Source organism: Protopterus annectens, chromosome 12.part0 (genome assembly GCF_019279795.1).
Source record: "Protopterus annectens isolate FY-2018-M chromosome 12.part0, PAN1.0, whole genome shotgun sequence".
NCBI classification, from domain to species: domain Eukaryota; kingdom Metazoa; phylum Chordata; order Ceratodontiformes; family Protopteridae; genus Protopterus; species Protopterus annectens.
The window spans coordinates 1519248566-1519268157 of NC_056746.1; the positions used below are offsets into that span (position 1 = coordinate 1519248566).

The 19592-nt window shown below is 43.2% G+C and overlaps 1 protein-coding gene across 1 annotated transcript in view; it reads left to right on the forward strand.

Moving 5' to 3' along the window:
* UBE2O (ubiquitin conjugating enzyme E2 O) overlaps positions 1 to 19592 on the forward strand; it is a 1895179-nt gene that overhangs the window by 1114570 nt on the left and 761017 nt on the right. Inside the window, exon 9 of the mRNA XM_044089038.1 lies at positions 12863 to 12975. Within this exon, the coding sequence (XP_043944973.1) occupies positions 12863 to 12975 (113 nt within the window). The remainder of the gene's footprint in view (positions 1 to 12862; positions 12976 to 19592) is intronic.

A 19592-nucleotide genomic window follows, 5' to 3' on the forward strand; every position in this document is an offset into this window, starting at 1 on the left:
TGGTGAAGAAACTGCTTCAGTCATCGGTGTTGGCCAAATTGATTTCAGCTCCTACCCAGTCGGCTCCGGAGCCTATGGCCTCTTCATCCTTTGTTGTTCCTCATCCGAGCCTTTCTCGGCCTTTGCAGCCAGGGTTGTTTGTTCCGTTGGGTGCCGTTAGGCCTGTTCCAGTAGCCTCGCCTCTCAGTTTTGATTTCTGCTCTGACCCCGTCAGCTCTGTCCACGGGGTCAAGGGTCCACAGTTCTCTGATCAGTCCCTGGGGGGGGGCTCGGATCAATCTTAATCTGTTCCAAGCCTTCCTCTCGGTGCTTCAGCTCGAGTGAGCTTGGACTAGACATTTGCTTCGGACCTCATCTCCTCCGAGACAAGGGCTACTAGTGTTTCCTCTACAGTTAGTCGGCCTTCGGAGCTGGGGGGATCAGACTTTAGGTTATGAGGAGCGTGCTGGCCAGGTCGTCAGCTGCATCCTACGGCAACGATACTCTGCCCCCTCCAGCACCGGTGTCAGTTTTGGATCACCCTCTATCCGTGGGCAGAGACGACCCTAAGCCTCAGGATATCTCCATTAGTGGTCCCCAACTTTGATGTTTCCCCAGAGTTTTTGCCAGAGGAGCCCGCCAGAAAGAGATTGTGTAAGAGGAAACACCTCTACTCCCTGGATGAGTCTCACGTCGGACACCGACCTCGAGGAGTCAGAGGGGTCCCCCAAGTAGTCTTCTGAAGATATCTCTTTTTTTAGATATCCTGGAGATCTTGAAGCAGAGAGGTGGCTGGCCCTCCAAATCCCTTTCTGATGAGTCTGTGTTCCTGAAGGTTACGGGTCTCAACGCTCTGCCTCTTGGGTTTCTCTTTTGATGAGCTACTAGATCTTGTCAGTTGAAAGGTGTGGGAAACTCCTGACATTGTGGAACCGGTCCCTAGGAGACCCAATAAATTTTTGTCCACCCCCACTGACAAGGAATATCTAACTGAAGGCTTCCAGTAGATGCCGTGGTGGTGGCAGCAGCCACCAAGAGGAAACTTGATGAAATTTCATCTGCCGTCCATCTGCCTAACAAGGAGTTCTGGGCTATGGACAGGTATGGGAAGCGTGTGTTTACCTCAGCGGCCTTTACACTGCGGTCACTGAACTACTTGACACATTTTACAAGGCTCCAGAGAGATCTAAAAGAGCTAGGAGATTCTCTACAGGGTAACATTTCTGATGCCGTGGCACAGAAGGTCAATGCACAGATGTCTACCCTAAATTCCCTTACCAACTCCTCCATGAGGCTGATCTCATACAAAGCCAAAGGAGCGAGTAGGGCAGCGGCTTCCGGAGTCTCTTAGGAGACACTCCTGGATGCACCTGTGCAATTTCGCAGAGGCCTTCAAGTCTGTTTACCAATGCCCCCTTTGATGGTTCATCATTCGGAAACAAGGTGAAGGGCACTCTCACTAGGTGCGCACAGGTAGGAAAAACCTGGTTTGCCGTGGGAGTCTGTTTTTCCATGCCTTCCAGACATTACCCCCAAGGGCCAGAAGGGTGGGAAAATGTGGTTTAGGAAGTCGCAGAGGTTTTTTCAGGGTGCACAAAGTGATTCTCCCTCTGGAGGTGGAGGAGGGGGTGGAAATTCAGGTAGATGCCGCCCTAGAGGCAGAGGAGGCTCACGTAACTAAGGGGATCGCAATTCCTTTCATGGTTCTCCCTACCAGCGCTCTTGGAGAGGCTGGACTGTGTGTCTCTGGAGCTGTTCGAGGGTCACATTTCTTTATGCCCAGAAGCCTAGCAAGACGTCACCCAGGACTAGTGGGTATTAAAGATAATTTCCAGAGGTTATAGTCTTCCCTTCTTTTCTCCTCCCCCGGCAACCAAGAGAATCCCAGACGTTCCACCCAGTCGCAGGGATTCCTCAACTTTAGAAATAAAAAAGATGCTTTCAAAGGGAGTCATCCAGCCTGTCCCCGCTGACCAAGTTAGGATTAGGGACTTACTCCAGATTCTTTTTGGTGCTGAAAACAACAGGAGATCTGAGACCCATCTTAGATCTCAGCTGATTGAACCTTCATGTACAAAAGTCCAAGTTCCGCATGGTCATCTTACAGTCAATACTCCCTTTGTTAGGGAAAGATGTGTGGATGTGCTCCATCGACCTCAAAGATGTTTACTACCATATCAAGACGGGCATGGCATTGAGAAGTAATCTACGCTACAAGCCGGGAGCCAGTCATTTTCAGTTTCGCGCTCTGCCCTTTGGTCTCACCACGGCCTCCAGGGTGTTCACCAAATGCATGGCAGTGGTAACGGCTCACTTGAGACGTCCGGGATTCCAAGTGTTTCTGTACCTGGACGACTGGCTCCTTTCTGCCACCACCAGGCATCTACTATTACAGACCAGGTACACCACCATTACAGTGTGCAAAGGTTAGGAATTACTCTGAATTGGAAAAAATCTGCCTTTGCCTTCGCAGCGTATCACTTTAATTGGCACCGAACTAGATACGGTGCTCATGAGGGCCTTCTTACCAGAAGAGAGAATTCAGGCTCTACAACAGCAGGTCTATGCCTTACTACCATTGAGAAAGGTCCAGGCAAAAGTGGTCCTCAAGTTATTAGGGACCATGGCTGCCACGATCATGCTAGTTCCCCTTGCCAAGACTACACATGAGGGTTCTTCAGTGGCTGCTTTTCACCCAATGGTCACTACAGCATCTTCCACTCTCCCATTCTATTTTGATTACAGACACGTTCAAGCAGCATCTACGCTGTTGGCTTCAGGCCAGCAATCTCATCGTGGGCAAGCCTTTTGTCCCATCTTCTCCAGTTGTCACGGTGACCACGATGCCTCCCAGATCGGGTGGGGGGGGGGGGCATTATCTCGGCAGGACTGCCCAAGGCACGTGGCAGGATCATGAGACCCATTTGCATATCAATTTCTTGGAGATGAGAGCAGTGCTATTAGCGTTGCAAGTACTTCAGAGCTTTCTCCCTCTAGGGACAATTGCAATCCACTCTGACAACATGTCAGTGGTATGGTATCTAAACAAACAGGGAGGAACCCAGTCTTAGCCCCTTTGCAGAGAGGCACTTTGTGTTTGGCAGTGGGCGGTGTCTTACCAATGCTTTCTAGTTGCAGTGCATATACCGGGGAAGTCCAGCATGATTGCTGACAGGCTGAGCAGAGTTATCGTAATGCCTCACGAGTGGTCCTTGAACAATTATGTTGCAGAGAAGATAGTCCACAGATGGTGTCAGCCTTGCTGCGAGCTATTTGCCAGCCCCCTCAATGCCAAATGCAGCAGCTACTTCAGCCTTATCCCCCTGGAGGGGGAGACGGTCAGGGACGCTCTGGTTCACGATTGGCCCTCTGGTCTTCTGTACGTCTTTCCACCATTACCTCTGATATCAGAGGTCATTCAGAAAGCACAGTCTTTGGGAAGCAAAATGATCCTTATTGCCCCACACTGGCTTCGTCAGATTTGGTTTCCCTTTCTTCGACTCTATCTAATGGACAAGCTCTGGATTCTGGACCCAGCTCCAGATCTGCTGACTCATGTGTCAGGACAGTTCCATCCCTCCATCCAGACCCTCAAGTTGGCAGCTTGGGTGCTCTAGTTCCATCCTTAGTCAGGCTTTATGATTTTTCCCCGGAAGTGGTCCATATTCTATCATATTCCCACAAGCCGCCTACCAGGAAGATTTATTCCAGTAAGTGGAAGAGATTTCCTGTTTGGGCCCATGAGGGACATATTGATCCTTATACAGTGCCTATTTCAGCAATATTGGAATTTTTCTCAACTGTTCAGTCAGGGGTCAGCTGCAGCAACCATTAAAGTGCAACTGGCAGCGATTTCTACCTTTCACTTTGCTAATGAGCCCAACTTTATGGCTCATAGGCTTTGTCGAGCTTTTCTGAAAGGGACATTGTTTCTCTGACCTGCAGTCTTTGATCCAGTGATGCCATGGAACCTCAATTTTGTACTACAGAAGCTCACCTAAACTCCCTTTGAGCCCGCAGCTGCGTGCAACATTAAATTTTTGTCATGGAAGACAGTATTCTTGGTAGCCATAACTTCAACTAGGCGGATTTCTGAACTCCAAGCATTATCGATTAGGCCACCTTATTTTGTGTTTCACAAAGATAGGGTCTCCTTAAGAACCAACTCTTCTTTTGTTTCAAAGGTTGCCTCTGTTGTCAGTATCAACCAATCCATTGAGTTGCCTGTTTTTTTTCCTGAATTCTCCAACAAGGCAGAATTTAAGTTTCATCAGCTAAATGTTCATAGACAATTGCGTTTCTATTTATGTAGGACAATCAGATCAAATGTTTGTCTCATTTTCAGACACTAGACTTGGGGTTCCTGTTTCTAAGGTAACCTTGTCTCGCTGGATCTCCAATTGCGTCTCATTTATTTATGCTGCCAATGACATAGAATTACCCTTTAAAGTGAAGGCTCATTCTACATGATCTGTGGCTACCTCAACTCCCTTTCATGCTGGGATGTCTATGGATGATATTTGTGCTGCAGCAACATGGGCTTCGCCTCATACCTTTATTAGTCACTACAAATTAGATCTGGTCTTTAGAGGCATATCTTCCTTTGGTTCCACAGTGCTCAAGAGTATTTTTCACTGAGCCATCCAAGATCAAGGTGCAAGGGACACTGTCCCATGGGTAAGAATGAAGGCAAGATTGGACTGCATAACATCAGGAAGTTATGTACTCACCATAACGTTTGATGTATGTAGCCCATCTCGCCTTACAGTCTTACTAACCCTCCCTCCTTCCCCCTCCAGGAGGTATAGTCTCTAGGTGTCAGTAGTCCTTTCTGTTGGGGAGGTTGTTCTTCTGTGTGTGTGTGTGTGTGTGTGTGTGTGTGTGAGCTTGCAGCAAACAAGATCTGGGGAATAGACCTGTTGCATGATGCGATACCTCTTAGCCATGAGCCAATTGAAGACTTCGAGTTAGAGTGTGGCCGAGTTACAGCCGAAGTTTGGCTCCGAACCCACGGCTAAGAATGTAAGGCGAGATGGACTGCATACATTGAACGTTATGGTGAGTACATAACTTCTTGTTATACATAACTGCTGCCTGTACAATCCAATAAATTGCATGTGTGCTTTCTGTTTAGTAAATTCAATCTCTGTAAAATCTTAGAATGTATAAATCTAACTACTGTTTGTGTTTAAATGTAAAAAGAAATGTAGCTACTCTGTGCTTGCTTGGCACTTAGTAGAATGCAATGTAAGCAAATGGAGTTTTTCGCCCCTGGCCTATGCTAAAATAGGTATTACCCAGTCAGACTTTCCTGGTAAACAAAGACAAAAATAAATGTCCACTCACAGATTAAAAAAAAAAAATACATGTTTTCAGTAAACAATTTTTAGTGTTGTGAAAAAAAATTGCACTGGCTATCTTTAAATAGGTAAACTAAATTGTGCACTTCCCTGTTCAGTGCATTGAAGTATTAAGGCTGCTTCTCAGGCAGCTACTACTTATTCACCTCCCACTTTTTCAAACTGTTTTTTTATAGCTGCTCCCCACTGTACTTCTAAATGTTAATTTTCCCTTAGCAAGCAGTACTTAGAAATCTCAAGATTAATTGTTTGCAGCTGCAGACATCTTGTCTTCAAGTAAAAAGCAGTCAGCAACGACAGTAGAAAAAAAAAAGCTGATAACTTTGCAGATGCATGAATGAATCTTTATAAATTTTACTTGGATAGCCTTCCCCTTGCCAACTGCCTGCACCTGCAGACTATGTAATTGTGGATAACTCAAGTGGATTTATAAAGGATGGCTACTTCGCCTCCTTTTCTACCTTTCTGGTCCAGTCTTGTTATATTGTAGTTGGGGGGGGGGGTATAATTTCATTATCAGGGATAGTGTGTTTGAGCCAGGTTTCTGTAAGACAGAGTAGATCAGGAGGGAATGCAGATAGTGGATTTTCTTATTTACACTTCTGATATTTAGGTGACAGACTAGAAATGAGTTAGGGGCATCATATGTGCTTCTTAGGTTAGTAGTAGCCTGTGAGTTTGGGCCTGGGTTAGGGTGGATATCATCGTCGTCTATTAGGGTATGTAATATACTCCTTATGAGTTTGGTGATTTTTAGTAGGAGTTGGTGATAGTTTTTAGTCCTAGACTTTAAATATGTAGGTCGTATGGGATGGAGAGCTTTTGGAGTAGTGGAATTGGAGATGAGGTGGGGTAGTATTTGCGTGGGGGTGTGTGGTTTGATACTAGTGGTGGTAATTGAATTAGGATGTTGAATGTTAGGTAGATGGTGGAATTCATAGGCGGTGAGAAGATAAAGTATGAGAAGTGTGGGTATGAGGTAGTGATGTGGTCTAGGTTGTGGAGATAAGGTGGGAGTTAGTGGAGACATTATGGGGTAAGGTAGTAATTGGGATAGAGAGTATGGGTGGGGTAATAGAAGAGAGTGAGTTTTGATGGGTTGGGAGTGGGAGTTGGGTGTACAGGAAGGAAGAATTGTAGTTGAAGGAATGTGATGTGTGGGAGTGTCAGTTATTAGGGGGTGTGGTTAGGGAAGTGTAAATGTAGGAGTACTAGGGGCAGGTGGAATTTGGGGGCAGGGTAGGGGAGCGGGGTGAGCCTGCAGGGCAAATGGAGCAGGAAGAGCCAGTGAAAGACTAAATTTTGATAAAACAATTAAAAAAAAATCAGTGGAGTGCTGACTGTTAAGATAAGTTTAAGGGGAGATGATAGGTTGTGCAGTTGAGAAATGTATAGTAAAAAAGGGGGGTATAGTGGGTCTACCAGATAGATACATATATTAGGAAGTGAATGTCTGAGATCTATAATTTAAGATTGGAAGATAGTTGTTCAAGGAGATTAGGCCTGGGAAGAGAGTGCCACCTAGTGGGCAAAGGCTATCCTGCAGCCAAGGCTACTCGTAGGACTAGCAGATCTAGTGGGAAAGGGAGGCTAACTCAGGAGTTGTATGAAGAGGCTATAAGAGGGGAAGGTATGGAAGTTGGGAGGAGAGAAGGTTTAGGCTGCTGGCTGTCCTGGCTAGGGAGTGTACAAATATACACCTGGGGTTATATAAGAAGAGTAATATTTACAAACAGTGGTTTAAAACATATGTTCTTATATCGTTGAGGGAATGATTCCCAGAGAAAGGTTTGGATATTTTCCTTAGCTTGGGGAAGAGGCAGCAGTCTTATACAGGGCAATAAAGTCAACACCTAGTGCAGGTCAGGCAGGTTGGATAGCTGGATACATAGAGAGAGAGAAAAATAATGGTGAGGTAGGCAGTAGGTCAGACACACTTTCTAAGCAACTCAACAACTAAAGAGAGTGCATATGTAATCACTTAACCAGGTATACATTAGTATTCCAAAATATTCTATGAGGTTAACACAATAAGGTAAATGCAGTTTTTAAGTGATATACACACAGTAGGGATCAAAGTATCAGTATAACTACAGTTCCTAGAAAAAGCTGTACAGGGAATACACTATACATCATGGTGGAGATAACAGTTGCCCAGCATGGAGAAAGAGGTAGGAGATTCATGTGCAACTGTTGGCTGAAATACTACATGTGTTCTCTTGTTAAGAACATAAATTTACCTAAATTTAACATGTATGGGGCCAACCTACTATGAACGCTAAAGTAATTCAGCGTTTTAGCGCTGAAGAGTACTAATACAGCTTCAGTGTCCTATTGTATATCAGGTATACCAAAAATATATGTAAAGCACAGATATGCGGTCTACACTGCGGAGCGATAATCTAACCTGGTGTTTTCTTGTTTTAAAAAGTACCGCTTCCTCTTAGATTGTTATCAGTTAAGTTTGAAAGCATACGCGGTTTGCTTCGCAGAGAACACTACTTCCACATGCTATGTTACTTGTAGTGTTAGAACAGCGTCAATGATGGTGAGGTGTAGATTAGATCTAATTTGTTAATTTATTTCTTAAGGATCCAATGTGTGTGCAGTCCCCATACATAACCAGTACCTTGCCGTGGCGTTTCAGGTTTTAAGCTACAGCCCCTTAGTTCGTTAGTAGTTTGCTGCAACAGCCCTCGCGTGTACTGTAGTAGATGCTTAAATGCTACCCTAACTTCCCATTCCTGTGTAGGCGTAAAACAACCTCTTACTGTTAATTTAAAATAACACTCCCGCAGAATTACTCTACTGTTTGCAGCAAATGCTTAAGCGCTACTCTAACTTTCCCATTCCTGTGTAGACATAAAGCAACTTCTTGCTGTTAATTTAATATACTAATCTGGCGCAATTACTCTACTGTGAGTGTAACTCTACAAAGCTTTGATAATGCCTGTTAGAAAAGAACCATTACTCCCTACATTAGGAATGGAACATATTGCAAGTTCATTCAGTAACACGCATCAGCGCCACGTGCTACACGCATGCAAACATTGGTGCTGACTGAGATAGAGCAGCTAGTACATCATTACAAATGTAACATTATAGCATTTAGCTATGCATAAACAGTTTCTATCACTTTAGTAAGCAGTATGTGTCTCTAAGCAAATAATGCAGCAATAGGATACACTTACTCAAGGTGTGGACACCGGAGGCAGGAGCGCACAGCAGCTGAGAGGTGAACTAAGATATAAAGATGGCGCCACTTGGGGCTAGGTGAGGAAATAGGTAGAAGGGGGAGGAGTATGGTAGGTTAGTGCAAGTACAGACCGGATGTGATCAGTACTCTGCACCAGTAGGGTAGGCTGGAAAAAGATTAAGCCTATTGTGCTTCACTAAACTAATTTAGTTAGGCTTGAGAAAGGAGGGTGGAGCAAGGAATGAGGGAAAGAGCAGAAACTTAGGTAGGCAGGACTATGAACAGGATTGTTTTAGCAGGGAGGTAAATGAATGATGCAAGGTAGATTAAGAAAACTGAGTAAGAGCCAGTGAAGGACTAAATTTTGAGAAAACAATCAGTGGAGTGCTGACTGTTAAGTTTAAGGGGAGATAGGTTGTGCAGTTGAGAAATGTATAGTACAAAAAAGGGGGTTATAGTGGGTCTACCAGATACATATATTAGGAAATGAATGTCTGAGATCTGTAATTTAAGATTGAAAGATAGTTGTTCAAGGTGATTAGGCATGGGAGGAGATTGCCACCTAGTGGGCAAGGCTGTCCTGCAGCCAAAGCTACTCGCAGGGCTAGCAGATCTGGTGGGAAAGGGAGGCTAACTCAGGAGTTGTATGAAGAGGCTATAAGAGGGGAAGGTATGGAAGTTGGGAAGAGAGAAGGTTTAGGCTGCTGGCTGTCCTGGCTAGGGAGTGTACCGTATACATCTAGGGTTATATAAAAAGAGTAATATTTACAAACAGTGGTTTAAAACATACGTTCTTTTATCCTTGAGGGAATGATGCCCAGAGAAAGGTTTGGATATTTTCCTTAGCTTGGGGAAGAGGCAGCAGTCTTATACAGGGCAATAAAGTCATCAAGACCTAGTGCAGGTCAGGCAGGTTGGATAGTTTCTTGTATCCTTGAGGGAATGATGCCCAGAGAGAGGTTTGGATATTTTCCTTAGCTTGGGGAAGAGGCAGCAGTCTTATACAGAAAATAAAATAGTGCAAGTTAAACAAATGCATGAATCAGATGGGGTTGGAAAAGATTGAGAAGCGAGACTAGAGCAACAATTTACAAAGGAACAGTGGAAGACCATATGTATGTCTCCCAAGTATGCAAATGTCCATACCATTTAAAATTTCTGCCTGGATGTGTTTTTTATACCTCAGGCAAACTTCAAAGATTTGTATTCTGCTAGAAAACAATTGCTGAAGGTTTGAGAAAATGAGATAACTGGGGAATATAAGGAGTTGGCAGATTTTTTTAACTTCCATACAGAGTACTCTTGATAGAAATATTGGGGAGTAAATGGCTGCAACTAAGAAAATTACTCGAGCTCACATACGGGATCTGAATTGCCTAAGCATAGAAAGGCCTTTTTAAGTTTATTTTGCCTGCATCAAAATAAATTACAAGAAAATAGAATTCTGAGTCAGTTTACTCCCCAAATGATAATATTATACAGAAAGGCCACACGCAGACCCATTGGTGTCAGACCCATGGCTTCAAACTAAATGTGAAGAAGTGCGTAACACCCTTTGGAAAATCAAATACCCCTGTAAATTACAACATCAATAGCACTCCCTAAGAGTGGACCCAGAGGTGAAAGATCCAAGTACTCAGATAAATAGTAATCTGAACTTTGACCAACATGTGTCCACAGTGGTGAGGAAGTCCTTATATGTGGCCCAGCTTATAAGTAAGGGCATAGCATCCAAGTCTAAGGATGTCATAGTACCACTGTATTCGTCTCTCATCCGACCAGTAATTGAATACAATGCTCCCTTTGGCATGTACGTCATCAGGCACTTGCAGCAGTTGGAGTGTCCTCAAAGGTTTCTTATCAAAAAATGAGTATAATCAACATGTCATATACGGACTGATTAAAACCCCCCAAGTACTGAGGGATGATCTGTGCCTGACCTACAAGGTAGTCTCTGACCCACCCCCGATAGAAATGTTGCATATTTTCAAAAGTAACTGCACAAAGGTTACCCACTCCAAAACTCTAAACCTGATCTCTGACATGAGTAGATCATGCTGGAGAGACAGATGCATGTTCTGGAGATTTCCCTTCCTCTGGAATAAGCTTCCTTATTCACATGATGCAGAGTCCTTCCCTGAGCATTTTCAAGCGCAATCTGGACCAATGCATGGGGAATCACCGGTTCACTCCTGGGATGGTGCCCATGTCCCTTATAAAGAGAGGCAGTCTGTAAATAAAAATTTTTCAAAACCTTGCTTGCTGACCCTTGCTATATTTCCCCTAAGGATAGAAAATTGGGTAAAATCTGGGTAAAACTGATTATGCTTGCAAGAGCCATTAGCCTAGTAATCTCCTATGAACCTGTGAAAATCTAAACCAACTGTAAGTGAAGTATTGAATATTGTAAGAAGTAAAAGAACTGGAAGTGGAATTTTTAGGAAAGAGCGAGAGAGCTAGTTGCATAGACATAAATAGAATTTTGGTGAACTGTGCATGCAGAACAATTTTTATGAGGAGATGTGAGATTTAAGCGATGGCAAGGATGGAGCATTTTAGGCAATGTTGGAGTGAATGACAGGTATAAAGAAAGAAGACTTATAATGTATAATGCATAACACACATTACTATGTTTTTTTTTCTGTTAACAGATGTGCCTCTGTGTCTTAAGTGATAATTTAATAAAGATGTTTAAAAAGGAAAGCATAAGGGAGACCTGGGACCAAGTACTAGAAAATCATACCTAGCTAAAATGAAAGTGTTCTCCTTCAGTGTCAAAGGAGAGACCTGCACCTTAGTGAGGGGATGTCCCATAGACCTTATCTTAGTATTTTTTCTTCTGGCTTAGATGCACCTTAATGGAAAAATATGCTATCTGCCATTTCAGCATATTTAATATATTTACTTTACCATGGTAGTATACTGATCCTAACAGGCCATTTGCAGGCATAGCCCAGTTGAAGAAATTCACAAACGTGGCGTAATCACAGAAGATGAAGAATCCCATAAACAACTAAATCAGTATGTTACTACTAACTGTAGAAAAGCAAATGTGGATTGATTTTAGTAGTAAATGTAAGGGGGGAACGGCAAGTGAGAACAGAGTTGAAGTAGAAGTAATGTAGGGGAGGAGTACAGTTAGGTGATGTATCCACTGAAAGTACTTGGAGTGAGATTTCTGATGGAGACGTGTTTTGTGTTGTGAAATTTGGGAAGAGAGGATACTTATTTTAGGTAAGGGAGAAGGGATTGCCAGAGTTTTAGTGCAAGAATGGAGAATGAATAATTGGTACAATGCAGTTTTTGAAATGTCTGGAGTGAGGGAGTTAATTGGGGAAGGTTGCCAGAGGTTGTAGGTCATGGTTTTATTATGTAATTTGGCAGCAAGAGGTGGGAGGGCCATCTTGTTGGAGTAGTATTAATTACAGAAGGTGGCACTTGATGATGCTTTTTAGTTGCCAGTGTGCGTTTTCTCCTTATTTCCCAAACATGGGGAAAACAATCGTGCATTCTTTGGGTATGTAGGCAATTTAAATTTTGTCTGGATAGAACAAAGGAGTGCAGGAAATCAAGAGCAGCTTTTTATGGTCTTTACTGAGAAGAAAAAAAGAGATACTTGTGTCTGAATAGACCTTTTCAAAGTGCATAACATACAGTCTTTATTTCTGCAATAAACTTCATGGGAAAAAATGCTAGACGTAATAGGATTTCTTTCAGCCAGGGTCACAGCCTTCTTAAAAGGGATTAGTGCACAAGGTATCCAGAAAGTTACTACTTGGTCCTTTGTCTACACTTTAATCATTACAGACTAGACCAGTTCTCTTGGACTAATACAAGATGTGCCTGTGCCAGTTCTGAAAGGTGTGCTGCCCCACCATGGGCTGTTCACCCTCCTTGATTGAATGGAGTGTGATTCTGTTTTTCTCTGAAGTAATAGCTACGTCAGTGACCACATTCAAATGTCTTCATTTACTGTAAGTTGATTCCACAGCTTCACTTCAGTACTTGAAAGCAAAAATAATTTCGTATTTCTGTATTTTTATTGTTTTTTTGGAATGCTTGTGCAGAGTCAAATCTTTTTTTTTTTTTTTTAGCTTTCTTCATTTTTGTTTGTTGTATATGTTAGCACTATTTCTATAACCTAATAATTACTTTTTTTCTGTAAAATGAGATTAGGTATCTTTTGGTACTAAGTTTATATTGCACTGGATCCTGGTATCTGTGGTATGACTCAGTCCTGTTTTAATACTGTTTTGGTAATTTAATATTTAAGTAGTTTTTTTTAAAGTGCAAGATTAGACATTAACTTTTTTTTTCCCCCCTAAAGTTCATATGACACAGGATCCTGGTATCTATGGTGTGATACAGTCAAGTGACCACATAGGCCGTACTTGTGTGGTGAAGTGGTTTAAACTTCAACCTAGTGGGAGTGATGTAGAGGTAAGTTATGTATTTGTTTAGTAGCTCAAGGTAAAATACAGTATTTACAGCAAATAGTTAATATGAAGAAATTTAAGCAAAATGTTGTGTGTGTGAATGTTCAGCCAAGAATTGAGTAACTTTGTGTTACCTGGTGAAGGGTGGTGCCATCCGGTAGGTACCTTAAACTCGTAATCTTGATGGTCCAAGTTACAAAATGAGTCCTCATGTTCTCTGACTGTGGCTTTCTGTTCTGGATGTGTCGGAATAGTCAGTATTTGGCTTTCTCTCCCCACCAGTGGTTGTATTGCAACAGAAGACTTAAGGCTGTTTTTATTAACTTTGAAATGGTATTGTTCAGTGGTAGAAAAAAAATTCTTTAACTGCACCAAGGGGGGAAGAAGTCACACTTAGTCACAGTAGGTTGATCTGTGGTTTTACTGTCACTATTTTGTTTTATCCTAGCAGCCCATCCTGGTAATTGGTAATAAACATTCCTCCCCTTGTTACCTTCATGTGTGTGATTCCCACCTCTACTGCCACTGTTGAGGGAAGTACTGATGTAGTTTGACAACACATTGTTATCATTACTGCTTCAAGGTTTCCGGTGGGATGGGGTCTTTCTACCTCCAGACATGTTCTTCATGTTTCACTGTTGTGGTCATTACATTTGGGTAATCTGCTGGCAGGTTGCCCTCAGTCAGCCTGAATATCAAAGTCTTGGGTCCTGCGTCAGTTGCTGTCTCCTCTTCCATGACGTCAGGTTGTCAGGGGTATGAAACATGCAGCCAAAGCCATTTTCTTTAGTCTTTCTTGCCGTGCGGTGCCCGAAGCAGAAGCAGTTCGCAAGTGCTGGTCGGCCGATTCCTGAAATTTTCGCATTCGAGTTTCAGAACTGAAGTCTTCTATTAAAGCTAAGTACCCCATTGGGGAAACTTTTTCTTGCTCCTTACCGATGTCAGTAAAAGTTAATAATTGCATTACTTGTGGGAAGCAAATACCTCATAAGGATTTCCATTTGTACTGTATTCCTTGCCTAGGCCCAGATCATAACGTGCCTTGCTGTCGGTTTTGTGCTAGATTTAACCAACGCACCATTAAGCGTCTGTATATCTTTGTTTCAAAATATTTTGGAAACAGATTTAACTACCCTGAAATGTTGTCGGATAGCAATCAGACTACAGGAGTTCACAAAAAACGCAAAGAAAAGGACAGAGACAGACCATCGAGGTCCAAAACCGATGACAAAGCTTCTCCTAAGCCAGTCACCAGTTCACCGGTACTCAGTGAGGTGCTTTCGCAGCCCCTGATACCCGCTACTTTCGAGTCTCAGGCCTCTACAGAGACCCATGTGGAGTCCGGCATGCCGCGAGATTTTCAGAGTATTGTACCTGCGGATGTCTCTCCCTTGGGTGGGTCCGGAGCCGCTGAGCAGGCACCAGCTTCTGAGGGTTTTTTCAGGCCTCAGCATTTCTATATAAAACCGATGCCAGCTTCATAAACAAAGACAAAAGCAACTTCTAAGGCTAAAAAAACGATGCATGAGCCACGTGCTCAGGCCTCTATGCCCAAAAAACAGATTATTAAAATAGCTGCAGATTTAATTACCTTGATCAGGGCCTTCCCAACCCCCCTAAGAGGCCTAGGCAAGACACTGATATTATGAATCTTCAGATCAGGTTTCTATTACTTCTGTTTCCTCTTCTGATCAGGACTTTTCTATACCACCCTATGAGGATTCAGATGCAGAAGAATCCATCCCATCTGCATCTTCTCCTGAAGATTAGTCTTTTGGAGAAACCTTGCATACGTTGAGGGAACATTTTCATTGGGAGAGTCAGGATTTCTCAGAATCAAAAAAGAGGCTTAGGGATTTTCTTCTTCCTCAGCATAGGCCTTTGGCCATATATTAGACATTGTTGATGTGTTCGGAATCAAGCATAGCTCCAGGTTCCTTACCTTCAGCTCCTAGTAAGCCAGACAGATATTACAGGGTTCCTGACTCCCACAAATTTTTATGCAAAAATCCTGCTGCTGACCCTGAAACTATCTCACAGGGTCCCAAAGGTGTAAAGGCCTCAACAGCTAAGAATCCTAGCCCCTCTGATAGAGATTCCAGGGCGCTGGATAGATGGGGAAAGAAGGTTTATACGTCTGCAAACTTGGCAATTAGGGCTGTAAACTGCCAGTTTCATATGCTTAAATATCAATAGCATGTTATGGGATTATTGAAGCAGAAAATTATGTTGATTTCTGAATGTGTGGAAAATAAAGAATTACAGGAATTATTGCATGCAGCAGAACAGGTTGGAAAACATACTCTGCAATGTGGTTTTGATTCCTTGGAGGCCTCCTGCAGGGCCGCAGTTTCTGGATCTGTGCTTAGAAGGCATGCCTGACTCAAGGAGCAAAATCTGCCCGATCACGTTAAAGATAAATTGTTGGATGCACCTTTACAGCATGATACTCTGTTTGGTAATAGGGCAGAAGAGGTTTTAAAGAAAATGGAAGACAAAGCTATGTCTAAGCAAACTGTAAAAGACTTCTTACAAGTGCAGCCACCAAGATTCAGTAGACACTGGTCTACAAAAAATTGGTCCTTTCCTGTGTCCGACAGAGCCTCACGGGGCAAATCCAGGTGCTCAAAAGGCTCTAGATACTAATCACAGGGTTCTTACAGGTCAAAGCAATGGGGTGCCTCTACCTCCAAATCTGGAGGAAACAAAGCACAACCCTGCAGTAAACTCAATGACTTCCCTCTGCTATCACCAAGCACTTATCTTTCGGCAGCCCCCTTAGGGGGAAAATTAGCACTTCATGCTCAAAATTGGCAGTTAATAACCCAGGACAACTGGGTATTAAACATAGTATCCCAGGGATACAGATTTCATTTCCATACCTTGCCAGTTCCAAACGGTTGGCCAGATCTGCCAAAAAATCAATGGGCAGAGGCACAGAAAACAAGTTACATCCCTCATGGATATGGGTGCTATTCAGCCAATACCAGAGCAGGAAAAGGGACAAGGGTTTTACTCTACTGTTCTTGGTACCCAGAAAAGACAATGCCTGGCACCCAATACTGGATTTATTGATTTTGAACACATTCTTGGACATCCCAAAATTCAAAATGTTGACTTTGCAACAGCTTCTGCCCATGTTGGGCAAGAACGCTTGGCTAGTGCCTCTAGACTTAAGAGGCATACCTGCATATCCCAATAAGGGAGTCATGCAAAAGATACCTCTGCTTCAAGGCTGATTTTATGCATTACCAATTCTCTGCACTGCCCTTTGGCTTATCTACTGCGCCCAGGGTCTTTACAAAGTGCCTGGCACCAGTAATTGCATTTTGCAGACAAAGAAGCATACAAATCTGTCATTACTTGGACGACTGTCTCATTCAAGCAGAAAACAAGGACATTCTTCTTCAACATCTGGCGTTTGTAAAAAGGCTTCTAACATGCCTAGGGTACACAATAAATGAAAAGAAATCACATCTGGTACCCTCTCAAAAGATTACACTCCTGGGTGCAAGCTTGAATACACCTGCCCAGATGGCTTACCTTACGCCAGACAAATAAAGGCAACTGACTATTTACTTCAAACAGATGGCAACAGAAACCCAGTTATCTGCAAGACGAATTCTGCAGGCTTTGGGGTTCATGGCATCCTGCATTCTACTAATTCCACATGCAAGACTGCATGTGAGGAAACTACAGTGGTACCTAAAAAGTTTATGAAGTCAGCAGTGTTCACAGTCTGAAAACAGTGATTCCTCTCATTCCCTGCCTACAACAGGAGTTTCTTTGGTAGGCAGAGACATGTCACCAGAACATGGGACTGACTTTCACTCTACCTCCTGCCGCCCAAACCTTAACTACAGACTCATCAGACTATGCTTGGGGGGGGCCCACCTGGCGGGGGCATGCATTCAGGGTATATGGAGCCCAAAACAAATGCATCTGCATATCAACCAGAAAGAGATGTTAGCTGTTCAGAATGCCCTGACAGCCTTCAAGGACTTACTTCATCCAGGACAACTACTGATAAAGACAGACAACACCACGGTTATATGGTACATAAGCAGGGGGGTACACATTCCTACCCTCTTTGCAGACTAGCCATGGCATTGTGGGACACAGCCTTGACTTACCAAGTACATTGTCAAGCTCAATTCCTGCCAGGAAAACAAAATACTGTAGCAGACGACCTAAGCAGAAATCTTATGGACCCTCACAAGTGGAAATTGGATCCACAAGTCTTCAGCATGATAACAGAGAAATGGGGAAGTCCGGATGTATATCTATTTGCCTCCCCCCAGACTTATCAACTGAACAAATTCTGCACAAGGACTTATCACAGACAAGCATGGAAAGTGGATGCTCTATCCTTCCGTTGGCAAAACCTATCAGTCTATGCCTTTCCTCGTCTGCCTCTTCTTCCCAAGGTCGTACTAAAAGTCAGACAGGAAAAATCAAAAATTATCCTAATTGCCCCAGACTGGCCTCGCCAGCACTGGTACCCAATTATAAGGAATATGTCTCAACTCCCTCCTTGGTACTTGCCTCAAATACCCCATCTACTGTCTCAGCAGAGCAATCACATTCTGCACAATCAGCTCCAAACTCTGAACCTAGCAGCATGGCTGATCATGTAATTATTCAAACACCACCTCTCAGTAAATCTGTGATGGATGTCATTTTGGAAGCCAGAAGGCCTAGTACTAGAAAATCTTATGCTGATAAATGGAAGAGATTCTGTGCTTGGAACCAAGCACAAGTGACTGACACAGCAAAGTCAAATATTCCTCAGATTTTACAATACTTGACTGAGATGCTTGACAAGGGCCTATCTTTTTCATCAATAAAAATCCATGCCTCTGCCATCTCGGCTCAGTGCAACACAGAGCCTCCCATCTTTTCTCATGCTCTGCTAAAACAGTATCTTAGAGGGGCCAAAAATTTAAGGCCCCCCGGAAGATCACCAACTCCTGCATGGGACCTCAACTTTGTGTTGGAAAAGCTCACCCTGCCTCCATTTGAACCAGCGGCTACTGCGGCTATAAAGTTTATATCTTGGAAAACAGCTTTTCTTCTGGCAATCACTTCAGAAAGAAGGGTTTCAGAACTACAGGCCCTCATGATGTGGAGCCTTTGATTACATTTTACCCGGACAGGGTGTCCTTCAGGACCAAGCCTTCCTTTATGCCTAAGGTGGTATCCAGTGTGGCTCTTAACCAAACTATTCACCTGCCAACTTTTTACCCAAATCCGCAGAACAAGGGGGAGCGGATTCTGTATGCCTTGGATGTACACAGACAACTAAGATTCTACTTAAACAGGACCAAATCTCTAAGAAAGTCTGAGCAGCTACTGTTGGCATTTGATGCAGGATTAGAGGGGAAGACTATTTCAAAGTGGATAAGCCACTGCATTCGTTTCTGCTATTTGCATCATGGTAAACAGGTGCCCACGGGAATTGGGCCACATTCCATCAGGGCTGCATTTACCTCAGCAGCTTTTCTCAGAGGGGTGCCAACCAAAGACATTCTAGAAGCTGCTACTTGGAGCTCTGTTCATACTTTTACAAAGCATTATCATTTGCCTCTCTTCTAAGTCCAGGGCAGGCTTTGCCACTGCAGATCTGCAGGGCCTTCTAGCCGCTCCTAATGCAATTTAGTTCCAGCCTCCCATCCATAGCTTTGGGATTCTACCCAAATGTAATGATTGCAACAGTGAAACACAAAGAACATAGTACAGTTGTGTACACTTACCATAACTTTAGATGTTCGAGTGTATTCACTGTTGCAGTCCAGGTTACCCACCCGCCATCCCCCCTTCTTTCTAGAACTTCTCCTTCCTTCACTATATTCTACAGCCTTTGTGGTGTGTTTGCTTTTAGATGAAGGTAAAGTTTATGTTACAATTGCATATATATATATATATATATATATATATATATATATTTTTTTTTCTCTTTGCTCCCCATTTGGGTGGCACCTTGACATCTGTGACAAGAAAAACTAAAGAAAATGGAGTCTGCTGCATGTTTTATACCCCTGACGAACTGACGTCATGGAAGAGGAGACAGCAACCGATGCAGGACCCAAGACTTTGATATTCAGGCCGACTGAGGGCAACCTGCCAGCAGATTACCCAAATGTAATGACTGCAACAGTGAATACACTTGAACATCTACGTTTATGGTAAGTGTACACAACTGTACTTTCTAATTGTAGCTGTTCAATTCCATTATGTGCATTAGGGAGGCTACTGGACACATGCACTATCATTGTTGCTCACTGTAATGTGCAGTGCAGACCTGGCTACAGCAAACAGCTTTCTGGCTTCCATCTATTAATATTGCCATTCCAGAGTCCAGACTTTGCTGCCCCCCCCCCCCCAAAGTATAAGAAAACTGGTCATTGACTCCATCCCTGCCAACTAGCCCTTTGAAGTTAGGGAACTCTAATTGAACCTTTACCCTTAGCAGTGTAATTGGAGTTGAATGGAACTAAACCAGCAGGCTGGCTATCTAGATCGTAGTTTAGATTTTTCAGTGTGCGTATCTTTTTAAGAATTGATTAGTATTACTAACTATTTTGCATTTATTGTGTCAGGGTACTGTTTATTGCAGTATGT